Source organism: Cygnus atratus, chromosome 11 (genome assembly GCF_013377495.2).
Source record: "Cygnus atratus isolate AKBS03 ecotype Queensland, Australia chromosome 11, CAtr_DNAZoo_HiC_assembly, whole genome shotgun sequence".
Taxonomy (NCBI): domain Eukaryota; kingdom Metazoa; phylum Chordata; class Aves; order Anseriformes; family Anatidae; genus Cygnus; species Cygnus atratus.
In genome coordinates, this window is record NC_066372.1 from 4425851 (window position 1) to 4444450 (window position 18600).

Here is an 18600-nt window from a genome sequence, read left to right on the forward strand (position 1 = left end):
ATCAAAATTCCTGAATCTCAGGAGCATGGTACAAAATGAATTTAAGAAAACTGAAAATTGCATCCTAAATACATATATATTATTGCTCTTTTGCAATTCAAGTGACTTGTGCCACTTATATCTTCAGTGTGTACAGGCTCCAAATTTAGAGCTTTGGAGGCTTTTACTGAATCTTCAGTACTGGTATGTTTTAAAATACCACAAGCAAGGTAAGACTTATATATTTAAAAAAAAAAAAAAAACAAAAACTAAATGTAATAGAACAATGTTGAAATGGGGAAGGTGAAGTGGGGAATTGGCAGCAACAGCAGTTGAGCAGTCTTAAGTTTTTTTTCAGGGGGAGGGATTTCTTGCTTATTTTTAGATAGTTTACTTGCAGGAGGAAATGCAAGAGCCACACACCAGTGCTCGTTATGTAGAAGTGCTTGCTTTAGTAAGCTATAGTAAAAATCCTTGCATTATTTTTTAGCCCTTTCTTTAATGAGAGGGAATGGGGGGAGGGAAGCCCTCTCCAGGTAAGAGGATCTTACTGCAGAGCACTACCCTGCTGTCCTGTTTCCACTAGTACTAACTGGTTGCTTTTTGCTGCTCTGTCTGAGCTCTGCGTTCAGCCACGCGTGGGGCTAGCTCCGGGGCGCCGGGCTGCAGCCTGGCCCTGGTGCGGTGCAGGAGGGAGGAAGGCGGGCCGAGCTGCAGGCTCTCCTGGAAGCCAGTTTGATGGAACGTGGCTGGACGCCGCCTGGTCAGCAGAGTTAGCAGCTTAAGCTAAAGTAGATCACAATTCTCCTCGAGGCTCAGTTACGGCAAAGCACAGACCGCCCCGGCGGCTGCGCTGCCCGCACACCCTAACGCCGGGGTAACGCGGGGCGCCCCACCCCCGCCCCTCAGCGCCGGGCGCCTCGCGCGAGACTATGTGGGGCGCGAGCCCCGCCCCCTCTGGAAGCGCCGGACGCGATTGAAACCGTTTCCTGTTTGGGCGGGGCCTCGAGGGGCGGGCCAATGGAGCGCGTGCATCGTACGAAGCTGCCCAATAGGAGCGCGGGAGAGAGTTTAAAGGGGAGCAGCGGCGACGTGAGGCAGCAGTTGAGGGTCTCTGTTTGCGGGAAGCGGCGCGGGTGGTAGCGGCCTCCCACATCTCCGTACCATGGCCGTAACGCGCCGCGCAGCCGTGAGTGCCGCTGGGCCGGGGGCAGCCGGGCCCCGTTGTGAGGCGCCCAGCGAGCTCCCGGCAGCCGCAGGAGCGCGGGGCCCGCGGGCGGTGGTCGGGTGGGCGGGCAGGGCCTGGGGCTCCCAGCGCCGCGTGCACTTGGGAGGGGGGAGCGGGGAGCGGCAGCCTCTGAGGGGAGCGGGGGGGGGGGCGGCGCGGGAGCCCCTGAGGGGAGCCCCTGAGGGGAGCATGGACGCGGCTCTGAAGGGAGCTCCGAGGGTGCTGGGTTCTGCTCCCGGGGGCACGGGGCCGGGCGCCTGCCCTGGCGGTTCCTCAGCTCGCACCTGGTCCCGGCCACCCGGTGCGCCAGGTGCCCGCCCCCGGCCTCCCGCTGCTAACGAGGGGCAGGGGTGGGCACGGCAGGGGGGAAATGCAGGCTGCTCAACGGCGAGGTGAGGGAAAGAAACGAAAAAACAGATTTTTTTTTTTTCTGGAATAATTCTGTAAAAGTTAAAAACTTCATTAGCAGCTCTTGAAAAGTAGTGTGTGTTTGGTGTTTTTTTTTGTTGTTGTTTTTGTTTTCTCCCCACGGTAAACAGTGGACGCTTATCTCCATCTATATAGCAATTTTTGTTACATGGAGTGGAATTGAGGGAATGGTTGGAACAGATGATCTTGGAGGTCTTTTCCAACCTTTACAATTCTGTGAACAAAAAGTGCCTTGCTCATCTTCATGGAATTACTGCTCTAGTTACTGAGTGGGGAAATACAGTAGATAGCTAGGTGGCAGGTAAGCGCTCTACCTAACTAAATGGAATTAAAAGGCTGTAAGGAAGACTGAGATGGGGTGTGTTTTTCATGGTACTCTCTGTAATTTGTGTGCTTGAGACTTCTTCCCTGAGCCCATGTGAATGTGTAGGAAATAAAAACTACTGCATTTGGTAGTAGATGGCATACATAGAGGTATACCAGTACAGTGGTGGTAAGTGCTATAAACATAGTCAGGTATCTGAAAATTAAATGAGGTTAGTCTCTGACTTTTAAACTAAATTTTTATTTTTTTCAGGTCACCAGGGGGTTGGAGAATGCTGTGACTGAACTTAATGGTAAAGCCAAAAGCCAAGTGACTGCTAAAAGGGCTGCTTTGGAAGAAATAGGAAACAAAGTTACAACAAGAGGAACGCGTGTAACTAAGGTAAAATAACGTTTGAAATCTATTGATAAGGAAAAGATGCATAACTAGCTCTGTACTAATAATCTTTGATTTCACTATAGAAAACAGACTGTTTCAAATCATCCGTAAAGCCCAGTAAGATGACGAATACAATTATACTGCCTAAACCTCCAGCTGCTGTGAAACCAGTGCTCAAAGAAACTACTGTTCCAAAGGTAGGAAGTTATGATGCTAATGTGCTTCTTAGTCTCAGCTCTGTAAGTGAGAGTGCTAACATCAAATTTTATTTGTAGATGTATCCCATTGCCATACTGAAAAAGCAAAACCTTTGTACTGGGGTTTTGGTCTTTTATCTCAAGAAATTGTTACATTAGTAACTTGAAAAATGTGGGGATAAAGGAACATTGCCACTTTGTAGTTACGTAAGCACTGACCTGTTCCTTAGGTTCTGTCACCTGTCCCTATGGATGTATCTATGCAAGAAGAGGATTTGTGCCAAGCCTTCTCTGATGTGTTGCTCAACAATATAGAAGACATTGATGCCGAGGACTGTGGGAATCCCCAGCTCTGTAGTGACTATGTAAAGGATATCTATCTGTATCTGAGACAGCTTGAGGTATGACATACTGAATCTGTGCTGCTGCAGCGTAGTGTTTATCTTGTTGCTCATGCAGCTCTTTCTCCAACAGCTGCAGCAGTTGGTGCGCCCACGTTACCTCGATGGGAAGACAATCAATGGGCGTATGCGTGCAATTTTAGTTGACTGGCTTGTCCAGGTCCACTCAAGATTCCAGCTTCTGCAGGAAACACTGTACATGTGTGTTGCAATTATGGACCGCTTCTTACAAGTAAGTCTACAATGTTTATCAACATGTTTGGATTACATGATTTGTTCAGTGACTGGAGATTAGTCAGACTTGTTAGTGTCACTGATAAGCACCAGCCTCAGGCAACAGGGAGATGAACAGCTTGTTCTTCTATCCCCTGTACAAATGTTGTGGATGGGGGTCTGCAAGCTTGGTAAGAGAGCTTGCTGAATGAGGGAGTCCTCTGTTGGTGGGATGGCCCTGTTCTTGTGACATAACAGAATCTTGAGGGCCACAGTGCTGGAGTGAAAACTTTTGCTTCGTTATGTGTAAAATGAACACTAAAGTTAACGCCCCTGGATATGATAATGAGCTTAATGAGGTACATCCTAAACATATTACTACTGTAGTACTAAACTCTTCACCCAAATTGTGCTAAACATCACACCTGAGACAGAACAGTTAAAGAAAAAGTTTGTGTTAGGGGGAAAAAAAAAGTTATAGTGAGGAAGAAAGAAGAGCTTGGGGAAGAAAGAAGAAATTGGAAACCTAGAAGAGGCAGTTGATGGACTGGGCTCCTTCTCCTCTGCCAAGACAGGGACACCTTGGTAAGATCTGTGCCTTCACCTTTTGGTGAGGGATAGCGTTTTGCTAGCACTATTACATGTTAGTGCTATTGCAGTAAGTGTATTTATTCAATGGCAATTCCAAATCTGTCATATCTGTCACCTTATTAAATACATTCAACTTTGTGAAACTCTCTCAGTGAAAGCCCTTGGCAGGGCTGTGAAACAAGCAAACATTTGACTCTGTTCACTTTAATGCGACAGTAAAATTGGTGTACTCAGCAGGATTGCCATGGGTAAACTGCTGCAAAAATCTTAAGTGCTCACCATCCAAAGCAGGAATAGAATGGGCCCAAAAAATATGGAAAGATGAGGACGAAGTGACAGAGTGAGTAAAACAATCATGGAATCATTTAGGTTGGAAAAGACCTCTAAGATCATCTACTCCAGCCTTTAACCTAGCACTGCCAGGTCCACCATGTCACTAAGCTTTACATCTACGTGTTTTTTGAAGACCTCCAGGGATGGTTACTCAATTACTTCCCTAGGCTTCACAATTCTTTCAGTGAAGAAACCTTTCCTAATGTCCAACCTAAACTTCCCCTGGTGAAGCTTAAGGCCATTTTACTCATTTTATCACTTGGTGCTTGGGAGAAGGGGTCAATCCCCACCTTGCTATAGCCTCCTTTAAGGTAGTTGTAGAGCACCATAAGGTCTCTCTGAGCCTCCTTTTCTCCAGGCTAAACAAACATAGCTCCCTCAGCCGCTCCTCGTAAGATTTGTTCAGTGGAAGTGAGCAAAGATTTTTGAAAGGTAAAGGAATTATTTGTCCAGTACTAGGGGCTTGCTTGTCCTGTGTGCAAAAGGAAATTAAAGAATCTCCTCCCCCTGAAAGAACTGTGGATGCGGAATGTGCTGCATTAGAATCAGAAAATGAAGTGCTGAAAACATCACTGTCCTTTGGAAAGGAAAACCAAGAGAAACTAGGGACAGAAATTAGGGAACTTAAAATGCTATTGGTCTCAGCTGAAAGGCGAGGAAAAACAACTACAGGAAGAATTTGATCTCTTACTAAATCATGCTATCCTTGGTCTCTGCTAAACAAATCTGCAAATTAATACACTGTGCAAATCCTGAGACATGGGATGGACATTGGTATGGTAATAATACTAACAATTGGTGGGATCTTACGATCTTACCCCAGAACCAGTACGTACATGACCGTTAATCAAAACTGAAATTGCAAATGATAGAGATAAGTGTTCATACTACAGTATGAACCATCCCATGGTCTCTAGCTGAATTAGCGAAGTTGCAGAAAAAGTACAAGACAATAACTATCCTTTTAAAGGAGTTTGATTAATCCTAAGAAGTCTGCTGCTCTTCATGTAAGAGTTCTGTAACACAACATCTTAACTCCAAAGCTGTGATGCTCTGAGCTTGTCATTATGGGGACACTTCTGACTCAAAAGTAGAAAATTTCTTTTATGTCTTTAAGAATAAACACTGACATAGTGGCATTTAAGCTGATGAATTTGAATCTGTGTCTAGAGTTTGATATTTTGGGTCTTACTTTTCAAATTCCTATACTGCAGACTCATTCAGTACCTCGTAAGAGACTTCAGTTGGTGGGTGTAACAGCGCTGCTTCTAGCTTCAAAATACGAAGAGATGTTCTCTCCTGATATAGCAGACTTTGTTTACATTACTGACAATGCTTACACTGGTGCTGAAGTTAGAGAAATGGAGATGACGATTCTTAAAGAGTTGAACTTTGATTTGGGGCGGCCTCTTCCACTTCATTTCTTAAGAAGAGCATCAAAAGCTGGAGAGGTGGGTACTTGTCCTGATTGCCTAGAACCTTCCTGTGTATATATCCTAGAACGGTTGAGGTTGGAAGGGAACTTTGGAGGTCATTTGGTCCAACCCCCCTGCTTAAGCAGGGACATTTAGAGCTGCTTACACAGGACTACGTCCAGGCAGCTTTTGAACATCCCCAAGAAGGGAGACTCCATAACCTCTGGGCAATGTGTTCCAGTTCCATCGCGTGCACTGTAAAGAAGAGCTTCCCGCTGTTCACACGGAACCTCCTGTGTTCCAGTTTGTGCCCATTGCTTCTCGTCCTGGCATTTGGCACTGCTGACCCTGTCCCCATCCTCATTGCACCCTCCCTTCAAGTATTGATAAATACTGATATGAACACCCCTGACAGTCAAGATGGTGTAAAGACAATCATTGCTTTGGGCATTATCATCTTGCTTGCTTTGTGCTATGTCAAAGAATGTTCAGTTATGAAACTCCAGGCAGACGAATAAGACCTCACACTGTGGCAGCCAGTAGTGGTTTCATTTTTGTATTTACTGGGGCCTGTGTTCAGTCTTAACTGCAGTGAGTTTACTGTTACAGTAAACTGAACACACCTAGAGCAGAGTCCCAGTTTTCAGAGTAGCCTCTTGTCTGGTAATCAGGGTGTTTCTCATAAAAGGCAAGCAATATCAGTTCTTCATGATTCTTGGATGCAAATGCTGTATTATCTTAAGACTCAAAAGGTAAGCTTTCTGTTTGAGCTGAGTCTTCACTATTAGGAGGCTCTTAAACTTAAGTAATCTGCCCGCATTTGAAGTGGGCTTCATTTACTTTAACAGACCACTAAGTAGTTCTTGAAGTTAGCTGATGCCTTAATGAAGATCTTCTTAACGTATATTTCCCCCCACCTAATAGTGTATTACAGAGGGAGAACTTGTAGTGCTTAGCTGGGCACAGCAGTGCCTGATGCTGCTGTTTTTCTGTTAAAATCTCTCACTTGTCTGTGTCTAAATGCCAAATGGCTGCTAGACTACACTGGTTTGGAATTTTGAGGTAACTGCTAATTAATATGGTCCTTAGGGCTTAATAAAGATCTTCTTGGCAAAACAAGATTAGTCAACTTATTTGTAAGTTAATTAATAGAATAAACAACTCTGAAGTATCTTGATGAGGTGAAGTGAAACTGTGTATTAACAAACTCTCAATCTGATAGGCTGATGCTGAGCAACATACACTAGCAAAATACCTGATGGAATTGACATTGATAGACTATGACATGGTGCACCATCATCCTTCAGAGATTGCAGCAGCTGCGTTATGCTTGTCTCAAAAGATTCTGGGACAGAACAAATGGGTAAGTGTTTTAATCAAACACGTTGCGAGGTTTTTTCCTCCAGTCAATGGAATTGAACTGTTAAAACCACTACTGAAGGAAATTGTGTTTAGGTCAGTAATAATGCAAGGGATCAAATGCCATTAGGACAGGCTGATGCACAGCTGAAGGTAGAATATGGAACATGCCATTAAAAACAAAACTTTTTTTCTATATGAACACCATTATACAATGGGATTTTTCCCATGGAAATGTTGAGTTACAGAAGACTACACTCTAAGTAGCTCAGGTAGAATAATGAAACCATGGACTGTGAATAGCGAATAGTAAATTGTAAATCAGCTACTGGTTACTCTTGCAAGGGTTGTTTCTTTTGTTTTCCATGCAGTACGAAAACATGATTCTTGGTATTTATGCGTCCAGATTTCACTGCACACTAGATACGATTCTGAATCTGTCTTCTAAACTGACAGTACTACAACTTCTAGCACTCAAAGTTAGTAGCTGAAGCTTGGGGCGCTGGCTACCTGAAGTGATTGTGCTGTAAGCAGAATCCCCACTTTGTAAATCTTAAATTTCTTACTGTTATGCTTTAGGGTACAAAGCAGCAGTACTACACTGGGTATGCAGAAGACAGTCTTGTGATGACTATGAAACATATGGCCAAGAATGTGGTTAAAGTAAATGAGAACTTAACAAAATACACTGTAAGTATAACTACTTAAACTTTCTAATGTTTTAGAAATACCTTTGCTGCATATTGTGACTCCTTAGATAAATGTTCTGTGTATGTTACCTTAAAGTATATGCTATTTAGACAAGCCTGTGAAAAAATATTCCATCAGTACTATCAATTACAAAACATTATAAGTATCAGTACTAACAATTACCGAACATTTTAAATAAAACTGTGCTCTTGCTATTCTGTATGCTGGTTCACTTCTAACCTTTTGTTTTCAAAACAGACTAATTGAACAAAGTAAGGATTGTGTGTGTAGATCTTCTGTAACATTATTCCTCTGCCTCTGCAGGCTATAAAGAACAAGTATGCGAGTAGCAAACTCCTGAGGATCAGCACAATCCCTCAGCTGAACAGCAAGACAATCAAGGACCTAGCATCATCACTCCTATGATAACCCTAGACAGATGTATCTGATGATATGCACTTTGTCCTTAGTTGTCTATTGAGGCAAAGCTACTGCTCTTTGTAAATAGCATTCCAGCCTTACCACAGACGTTTCAGACCCTCTGAAGGTGAAATTTTAAACTTGCTTTGTAATACAACTGTATGCTCAGAAATAAAGCTCTTTTCTTTAAAAAAAAAAAAAAAAAAAAAGAACAATAACCCCCCCTCTGCAACTGTGAATCTTTAAGGCAATATCTAGAAGTGCCTGCAATTTGATGCTGAATTAGGACATTTGACAAAGTAGGTGACTGATACAATTTGCAGTTAGATATGTGTAGTTTCTGTGGTTGTTCAGTATCTTTTGGCTTTGTATTTAGTAATTTGTTCACACTTTTAAAGAGCAGGACTTTCCTTGGTATACATTATGGGATAGTAAATACGGTGTTTATTTCAGTGACATGTCTCAAAGAAGTCTTCAAGAACTTGTTTTTTTTGTAGTTTGTTTACTTAAAGCTGGGAAAAGTAGGAGGCTGTAACAGATGCAGCCTTGTAAGGCTTTGTGTTTAGGCAACTGAGTGAAGATGAGACAATGTGTTGTCTGTCTTTGTATGCCTAAACAGAGAGCTGAGGCAGGAAACTCCTCTGTGTGCACTGGCTGTAGATGTAGAACTACAGGGATCAGACCTTTGTATCAGCTTACCTCTTAAAACCTACTCTACTTCTTAGACAAAAACAAAAAAAAACCCCTAGCTTCTCATTACCTGTTCTTTTCCCCCTTTTTATTTTTTTCAGCAAACCTCAATACCTGAGGGAATACAATACACTTACAATTTTTGATTTCCTTTGTTATTTTTTTTCTTCTAATAAGCATTTATAAAATTAAATATTTATTTGTATGCTCAGAGGAATACAAGCATGTAAGTACTGCAGCTCTTCTGCCTCACTTTATTTATGCTTATGTATTTAGTGCTATAGTACTAAATACATAAATAGTACTAATAGTACTATGTATTTAATGTTGACTTGCAAACTGTTAGATAGTCTGTAAATTAGGCTGAACTCTGTGTCTCTTCTGTACGAGGGTGCGGGCTCTGATGTAGAAGGCATGTCCGCAGTACTACAAAACTGCCTAGTCCTCAATGCCATGCCTGTTGGAGGTTGAAGCTACAGGCTTTTATCTTTATGGCAGGAGACTTCTCTCCTATAGAATAAGATAAGTCTAGCACTTAATGCAAATAGGTATTTTTGAAGGAGTCAAATCTCTTAATGGAGATGGAGTTTGTGTGCCTAAATGAAGCTTAGGCAGTGGCTTAGGAGGGACAGGATTCAACACTTTAAAACAGAAAAAGCTCAGGAAAAAGTGTAGTGCATACCTCTTCAGCTGGGCAGAGTGAAAACAATCAGAGCACAGTAGAGGGATTTTTTTTTAAACAAGTGGTTGTTAAGAAACATTAGTATGTATAATATCTGAAAACAAACTGCACAGTGAACAGACCTGTTGAGCAAACTGCTGCTTGTTTTATTTTAAGGAGGTTCACAAGGCAAAGCAATGAATGCTGATCACTGTACGGCAAGCAACAGTCACTCTGAATGGTGTGGGAGGCAATTAGACTTAAGCAGTAACACTTGCTTTTACCATTTAAAAGGAGTAGTGCATATCTGTAAGTACCTGGCATAAAAATTCTAGTAGAACTACTTTATGGTAAGAACAGTGGAATACTACATTATACATTCATACATGTTTCTACCATATTCAATTTTTATATACAGTATAGGATTCATTTCTATAAATGTACAGCTGTGCATAAAGACATTTCTTATAACAGGTAGAGCATTAAACAGAATTCCAACATGGGCCAGCCATATTCCAATATAAATCTTGAAGGCAACATTGTTTAGCATACAGTACTACATAGTTTTGTTTAAACTTTTTGTAGTGCCTGTTGGGAGTCCCTAAATACATCAGCAAATGCAAACCAATTCCATTACATCTCTGTACATAATTATTTAAATATACCATCGCAGTAGATTTTTAGATGGTAATATCCCAAATGACCCTAACTCTTTTAAACACATAGCAGCATACTTAACATGTTCCCCAGAATGATCTGCGTTAGAGGAAATGTGCATTTAACATAATCTTCATCAGATAATTAAAAAGATTACTGATATTCAACTAAAGGCACTTATTAAATACACCTTAAAGTCCCTGGTCCCAGACTGCAAAGCACCTTTCTGTTTCAGAATGATAGGTTTGAATATCTTCACTTACTAGGTGTTAACCAGGTTTTAAATATAATAAATAATCTGTCAGTATGTCCATTGCTGTATGTTTCTGAGACAAATATCAGTCTCTGCTGTGGATAAGTTTCTTGTTCCTTGTATACAACTTCACTGGTGAAAAATGCTGAGAATAGCAGATCTCGGGAGAACAGTGTCCTGACGGTAAGGGAAAACATCTTCAAACATTGTTAGCTTCATAGCCTTTTCTTGTCTAACAGTCTTTTATATCTTGGTGACATAATTGTTAGGAAACAGACCTTGTTTCCCTCGTAGTCTTCCTGTCCACCAACCAGAAGGATCTGTGACAAAGAAAGTAAAGTAAGGATTGAGGTTTTGTATACCTTATTGTATACTTTCTGAGGCAGGCTCACAAAGCTGTCCTACTTGCTGACAGCCTTCTCATGAAGGATGATGATAAATGATTTGGAGAACTGAATTTGCTAACCACAGCAAATTCAGGTTAGGTTGCTTTGGGAGAAATTAAAGAGTTGAAGCTGGATTTACTTGGTTTTTGTGGATTAGGCTAACTTTCAGTCAGAACCTGAATAGTTACACTCTAAATTGACAGATATACAGTAGCAAATAAAGTGAATAGCTTTCAACTGTCAACTCTGATATTTTAAAGTGCATAGGTGTGACTGTTGTGGATGCCTCTGCTCTCTGAGCTATCACAGAAATTTGCAAGCTTTATCAGGGAAGATAACTCTGGGGTAACTCCAAAAACCATGTCTTAACTATTAGTAGCAAAAGCTTTTTTCTGTGTTTACATACCTTCTTTGATTATATCGATCACATCATTGGCATTAAAGCTAAGTTCATCTGTGTCCTGAGCATCGTATGCATACAGTGCCCTGCACTGTGGTACCTGAGGCTTAGGTTTTGGCTGTGGTTTAGGCCTTCCTCCAGCTGGTGGGGGCCGGTTTGTGGTCTGCCTGCGAACACTTAAGAGGGAAATGTTAATGTGTTTCAAAGTTTATTATGACTTGAACCTAAGCTTTATCAACCCATCCCGATGAACAGATTGTAAAGAATATCATAGAAAAGGGAAAAATAGCTCTTAAATGTCACACCAATTAAAAACAGGCATATAAGACTTCCCTGTGAAAGGGTTAAGAGTTGCTGTTTACTTCCTACTGAAAATGGATGAATAAGTACTTCCAAACAGCAGTTTAAATGCATAGGTGAAGATGGTGCTCAGACCAGAATGTAAATAAATGGGCACATGCAGTTCATGCATACCTTGGCAACTACATGGCTTAGTCTATCTCCTTCTGTGCTCCCATTTCAGCAGGAATTTAATTTCCAGTAATAAGAACAAAGTTCTAGCTCATGGGTTTGCTACTTTACCATTCTTGTGACTAAGCTGTAAGAGAGACTGTCCTAAGTTGTCACAGATTCCAGGACCGTCTATGGACTTGTTCTGTTATAGTCAACTCTGAAGCAGCAGGGGAGATGCTGCACAAAGTCTGTCACAGCTATGACCACTCCAAAGATTAGGAAAGGGAAAGGGAAGAAATGCGTTTTGCCAGCTAATCAGCTAATAAAGGCTGGAAGAAAGAACAGGTATTAGATACAATATGTCATTTTAGTTGTTCATTGCGCTTCCTATTATAAAAGCTGTGATGGAGGGGTGGGGGAGCTGAACTGTGATAATGATACGTGATACCAGGACAATGCTACATAGCTCTTGCAGAAGAGGTTTGTAGTTACTTATAATAAGTCCTACGCTTCATTTTTGTCAGTGTATTTCTAGCAAATTCTAGTTTAAGTTCCTGTAGTGAGCTGCATCACAGAATGAGCTGGGGTTGTCTTAAAGCATGGCTTAGCATTTTGGTACTAAATTTATCAAGTGGAGGGAGGCTTGTTCTCCTGTTGTTAGGCTGCTGATTTTGCTTGGGATACAATACAGTGTGAAGCCTAGACCAACTAGACAGATGTGGAAATATGGTAAGCATAAGTCTCACAAAAGTAACAGCTTTTCTGGGTCTACAGCAGAACAAGAACATCTTAAATGAAATGTCTTGATGGTGAGAGCATGGTGGGTTTTTGTTTGCCTTTTTTTTTTAAATCAGACTTTATTAGATTGTTAGTAATGACTAGAAATTAAAGATGTGTTAATACAGAAACCTTGCTAAAGATAAAACTTAACTTGGTAAAAATACTACCCTTAAAATGACATCTATAATGGCTGTTGTCTTAAAAGAGTAAATTCATAACTCCTCTAGCTCACGTCTTGTGTACAGGAAAACTAGAGGAAAAACTGAAAAAAAAATCTGGAAGCCGCTGCTGAATATAGCAATACCACTTCATTTTAGTAAATTAAGGACCTCAACACTTAGGAGGAAAAGCCTTGCAAATGTCACTTGTATACTTCCTTTGTTCTGTTGCTTTTTGGGATATTTGTTTTTCATAGTAGCTGAATGTATCAGAGAAACTTACGGATAGTACTATTGAAATGTCTGGCTATGCCACTGAACAGTTTCAGCTGAAAGGAAGAACAGGAAGAACCCCTCAGGTGTCCTTTCTGAACTCTGGCATACCTGATGCCTCCATTCCTTTGTGAGCCTGTCTCTTTTTTTCTTGTTTTTAAACTGTTTTTGGACTGATTGGGGGAATGGTTATAGGTGAGAAATGATATGCTAGCTTGAAATGATACGCTAGCTTGGTGAGATAGTGTTTGGACCAGTTGTGTCCCTAATTGTGCTGGCCAAGAGCGCAGGTAGTAAGAAGTGAGGTGATGAGAAGGAACAGAACTTGCATTGCTGGCTGTACGGGATCTTGAGGTATTATTGAGGTATTAGTATCAGGGAAATTAAAGCCTGAACTATATTGGTGCCTTGTCATACTTCATTGCACAGGTTTCAATGCAGCAACCCATGTGCACTAATCAGTGTAGTTCCCATGCAATGGCAAGGTTTTGAGGTTGCTGCCAGTCCCCAGGACTATATACAGGATTAGGAAAATAAATTACTAGGAAGAGAGCTGCCAGGTAAACTATTTCTTTACCATGTCTTCTGCTGGAAGATGAGCTACACCTAACATGTGCCTTAGCCTTTCTGCTGGAGTGGTGAGAGACACTTGTATTTGTCCAGGCTCTCTAAAAAAAATGAATATACTGCCCCTTGCAGCAGGAACAGAAAGCCAGGCAGTGCAGAACTCTGCTGTGCAGTGCACTGTGTGGTCATATCAAGTTCCAGCAAAAATGCTCTCACCTCCAGAAGTCGGGTCTGCTCCTGCTGACTGCGCGTGGCTTGAGCCACCCCAGGCTGCCAGCAGGGTGCATGCGCATGCCGCAAGCGTAATGCACTGCCCCTGGCTGCGGGGCACAGCCGGCCTGTGGACCAGCACGAGTACTGGGCAACAAGGAGGCCAGCCTTTGCTGGAGCTAAGTTCCCAGAACTGCAGCTTTTTGACAATTTTGACTTATTTTTAATATATTTGCTGTTTTCCCTCAGGACACGACTGTATTCTTATAATGGACCATTTGACAGTGTTGCAGCATGCTTTTTCTGCTTGGAAACTAGATTATAAAATGGCTCTGGAAACACCTACTGAAATATGGCTCAGTAATGATTAGTACTGGTAGGGAGAACAAGGCTGTATTATTACTATTATGGCAGTTACAAATTGGACTTCTGAATGTATGCTCAGAGTTGGGTATTATTAGCATTAACACATTGAATACACAGTATCAGAATAAATCTGTCTTCTTCCTGTAGGCTTTAGCACTGTATATTCACTCCAACAATATCCCAACACTTTCCAAAGCTGTAATGTAATGCCCACCTGAAATTATTATTTGGCTGTATTCTCCTCAGAGTGCAGCACCTCCCAACATTTTTGACCAAAATACTTGTTCCCCAAGCTGTATTTTACTGTATTTCAAAATGTGGAACAAACTATTTGGTGAAGTTGTGGGGATTACTACATAGCCAGCAACCTGTGTATTGGAATATTAAGGCCTAAGAAGTGACTTTGCTGTTTTTTTTGTTTTGTTTTGTTTTTTTGTTGTTGTTTTTTTTAGAACAAGAACAATAAAAATCAATCCTCACTCTCTCCAACATCCTCTTCCTTCCTTGTTTTCTTCAGAATTGAGCAGTTTCTCTCTCATTTGTGGCTTCTTATAGAAAACTGACATCCATAAAATCAGAGAGGTGGATGGCTGATCCATACTTGTTCTAGTTGCAATTACTGCTGTAGCTGTTTGTGGGTTTAATTGCTGTTGTGGTTTTTTTTCCTACCTGTCTCAAGCATATACTGTTGTCAGTGCAAGCTAGGGCAGACAGTGAAGATGTCTGAGGTACTGTTTTTATTCTTGGTGAACTATTTTAAATGGGAATTACAAGAAGTAGAAACTTTGATACATACTAATGATCCTTATAAACTGATGACTGAAAGAGATGGGTGTGTTGGTGTATACCCAGAGCATTAGGAACTATACAGTATGATGCAACTGATGTTTTTAATCCTATGTGATAGCGTGACTAACATTACCTCATTAGGTACTTGATAGGTGCTACATTTTACAATAATAAATTTTATTCGCAATTGTCTGGTAGAAATCACAGTGGCTTTACCCTGCATATGGCTTACAGGTTTTGTTGCTGTTATGTGAACTACTCTCAAGACAAAATAAGAACCTAACATTAGCAAAACACCTTTGCTCATTGTACGTCAATTTAATGAACTTCACTATTTCAAGGCTTTGAAGATGGAAGCATGCTTAAAAGTGTTAGCATCTGCTGAGGGTTTTGAAACTGTCAAAATTAGTAGTGACTACAAATGCTCAGAATACGCTTGCAACTTTTTGTGGTTAGCACGTGGTTGATAGTTCCCAAGAAATATCATGTCTACCTTTTTATTATCCCTAAACCAGAAGGGAAAGAAGGCCTACTATAAGTATTTTAATATTCTTAAGCAGAAGGCACCATGCAAGTTTAAGATATTTAACTGGAACTGGTTTACCTTCATTCCTAAAGCCCTACAACCTGTTAAGGAGCATGTGTTTTATAATCCTATGGAAGGTGAGTTGTCTGAGGGCAGCTTAATGGCCTGAGCTGGTCATCCATGATAACGTCATCACCCATGAACAGTTTGTGTATTAAACTATTTACAGAAATTAACATAGAAACTTACCCGGCTGCTCCTTGGTCAGGTACTTTCAGAAAATCCAGGCTTTCTGGTTGCTGTGAAATCTTGCCCGATCCTCCTGATAGTTGCCGTGGTAAAGTTGGTCGTGTCATATTTGTATACAGATTTTTCTGATTGGCCTGTTGATTTGCTGGAACTTGGGGATGTGGTACAAACTGTGAAGGATTTATTACTCCATTTTGCTGATGTCCTGGAAGTAAATAAACTATGAACACATCCAGTCCAAACTATGGATATGTGTGTATTTGTATGCAGGCACACATGAAAAGTATACACAGATGTACATACGTGCAAATGTACAAATGCACACATGCGTGCACACAAGTATGCATGTGTATATAGATGCACATGAACGTGTACGTGCACACATGTACAGACATACATATGTGTGCATGCACACTGGTCTAGCTTCCTGTAAGTGTACATGTACCTTAAAAACTGATGTGACTGAATGAATGAGTGACTGAAAGAGGTCTGCTCACCTTTTAAACAACCTGTTTCAATGCCTATGGGTCAACACAGCAACTACTTAAGTTCAGTAGTTACATTTATCCTGCCTGAACACTGCAGCATAGTTTTACTGCTCTGTGATTATCTACTTCAGTGCCACGGTAAAGTTAGCCCAGTGTCTTGCTGAACACTGTATCAGATTCTTTTAATTAGGACTCTGTGACATGTCTGTTCAGCAGCTGTCATGAGCGCTGGGGCTATATGATGACAAAAGGCTGAATTGCAATTATGTGTTGGCTATGCTTTGGCCTTGAATGCAACGAAAATCTACATCCAAACTTGCCTTATTGTAAGGCAAGTTTGAACTTGGTCTACAGTCATAAGACTTCTTTATTATTTTTTTTTGTCTCTTTTTCCTGTAGCTGTGAAAGTGCTGAGTTTTTGAAAATGCAAATGAAAGTAGCCCTCCCTTGCTTTATTTAATTCATTCTGTATGAGTATTTACTGCCTGTGTCCACGAACTGGTTAACTTCTTTAACTACAGTAATTTGCCACTTTACCAGAATAATATACGGTTCTTGTTGATCATGCAGTCCTTTGTTTGAGTCATATGGCTATGAGTTGTGTTTTTTTTCCAATAGGATCGGGAGTTGGCATTTGGTAACCAAGACTGGTTGCACACTCGACTTACAGTCTTATCATTGTGCTTCTCTAAAAAATAAACAGCAGCTGACTGCAAGAGAACCTTTTGTTTAAATAAATAAATAAAAAAACACTCTGGGAATGTAGAAAAAAGAACTACTTGGGAAGTTGCAGGTCAATGGGATATTGTTCTTTCCTCTGAGTTCACAGGCTAAATTAATCATATCGCTCAAGGGCAGATGTGAAACACCCTAATTACATCAATCCCATACAGAAAAAAAAGCCACGCAACTTGCTGGCAGAGCTCATAGGACTAAGCATTCAGTACACGTGAAAGTTCTTATCTAACAGGGTAGGACAAAGAGACATAAATTGCATTCTGTTGTTTATGGCCCTGAAAGCAGTCTCATTACAAAGTGTTGTCTATATCCTGATTAATGTGTACATTTTTCCCTAAAGAGGAAAATAGAGAGGCTATGGGGTTAGTTTTAAGATTCAGTGTCTTCTCCTCAGTGACTGAACATGCCAGCATCCCTAACAATCAAGCTGTCTCTGGTGGAATACCAGTTTGATTCCCACTAATCTCCCAATGACACACTTCAAAAATGCCTGCAATGTATAACTTAAGATAGTAAAATTTTAATATCCTCTTAATATGTATTTTTTATGGAAAAAAAAAAAAACCACCACCAACAAAAACACAGATGAAAAGAAAAAAGTGAAAGCCTAAATTTTGAATTTTGTTTTAAACTTGAGGCTAAGAAAACTTACCAGGAGGCGGAGGCGCAGCTCTCATAGGGTAAGTCTGAGTTTGAGACCTGTTAGAATACCCTCTAGTTTGTGTAACATTACGTCTAGTAGGACCTGAAAGAAACCAGCAACATTTTGTTACCCTTTTGTGATTACCTTAATTAGGTAAGGTTATGGCTACCAGGCCCCTCTGTGTTCAGAGAGGCTGATCTTAGGAGTAATCACTCTAATGTGTGGTGTTGTTGGCCATGTTCTGCTAAAGCTTTAGGTGCAACAAGGATGCCTTTGGCATATTCTCTCTCCCTTTTGTGATCCAGTTCAGCCGTAGGATTTAAGGTAGAGATGTCTCAAGACTGCAGTAAATTGAGCCTTAAAGACTATTTGCTTTAGGGACTAGTTTTAGAAACCACAGATAGCTGGCACAACAGTACTTTTTATACCATTTTCTGATCATCAATTTCTCTACCCATATAAGTAGACTTTTTCCAGTTCAGTGATACCAAGAAATCCCCCCTCCAATTTTATTGCACTGTCCTGTTTGATAGCAAAATGACAGGAAAACAATTTAGCAGTATGCTTCCAGGTCTGGTTAAAAGATAGGTGTTTTACTTTGAAAGAAGATTTAGTTTCTTCCTTCTTTCATCCTATAAGGTAGCTGTGCCAAAAAACTTTCCCTATTCTCCCCATAGAACCCTCTTAAGAGGTAGAAGCTTCACAGAAAGCATTTAACATGGCAAAAAGGTAAACACTTTTAGAGACTATTTTTTACAGACAGTACTATTTGGAGCTCAGTCTTTGGTGACGTACAAAGGTAACTTCCTTTCTGCATCAGCATGACTGTAAGAACTGCAGGAGCTCTGAGGAGACTGAAACACTCGGCTTCAAAATGCTTGTCTAATTGTGCTTGCTGTTTGTACTATGTCACGTAAGTTAACACCCTTTTTATTTTGCCACAAGGAAAAGAACCTCAGACACTTCAGAAGCATTCAGTATATAGGGAAATAAAAATGTATAAATAGAAACATTTTTTAAATTCCAGAAAGACTGTAAAACAGTAGGGAAATTTGCTGCATCAGTAAGACCTATAACTTGGATCTTCTTTTCAGTGTAACAGAGAAACAATGAAAATGCTGATGTGAGAGAGAGGCAAGGAGGGAAAGCAGGAGTCATTCATTTCTAAAGGAAAATCATACATACGGGAATTCTTTGGTAGCCCTGGTCCAATGCTGATCTGCAGTACTTTATTGCTTGGCTTGAGAATGGCTATATCTCCTTGGCCTTGCATAAATTGCACTTGTCGAGAACCACTACTGCTCCAGGGCCCCCAGCTCTCTTTTTTCAGCTTTACTTCAAGCCTAATATAAGCA

The 18600-nt window shown here is 40.9% G+C and overlaps 2 protein-coding genes across 5 annotated transcripts in view; one reads left to right on the forward strand and one right to left on the reverse strand.

Annotated features, from left to right (window-relative positions):
• Window positions 1–1016: 1016 nt before the first annotated feature.
• CCNB2 (cyclin B2) lies at window positions 1017–10273 on the forward strand. Its single transcript, XM_035554263.2, has 9 exons — window positions 1017–1168; window positions 2214–2342; window positions 2423–2536; window positions 2767–2937; window positions 3011–3169; window positions 5289–5525; window positions 6712–6852; window positions 7428–7538; window positions 7863–10273. The coding sequence occupies exons 1-9, from the start codon at window positions 1145–1147 to the stop codon at window positions 7962–7964; spliced, it is 1188 nt and encodes a 395-aa protein (XP_035410156.1). The 5' UTR covers window positions 1017–1144; the 3' UTR covers window positions 7965–10273.
• MYO1E (myosin IE) overlaps window positions 8149–18600 on the reverse strand; it is a 92065-nt gene continuing 81613 nt past the window's right edge. For all 4 annotated transcript variants that reach the window (XM_035554253.2, XM_035554254.2, XM_035554251.2 and 1 more), the window contains 5 exons: window positions 18431–18588; window positions 17255–17347; window positions 15377–15581; window positions 11012–11181; window positions 8149–10539 (listed from right to left, as the gene is read on the reverse strand). In XM_035554253.2, coding sequence (XP_035410146.1) covers window positions 10463–10539; window positions 11012–11181; window positions 15377–15581; window positions 17255–17347; window positions 18431–18588 — 703 coding nt within the window. In that variant the 3' untranslated portion in view covers window positions 8149–10462. The remainder of the gene's footprint in view (window positions 10540–11011; window positions 11182–15376; window positions 15582–17254; window positions 17348–18430; window positions 18589–18600) is intronic.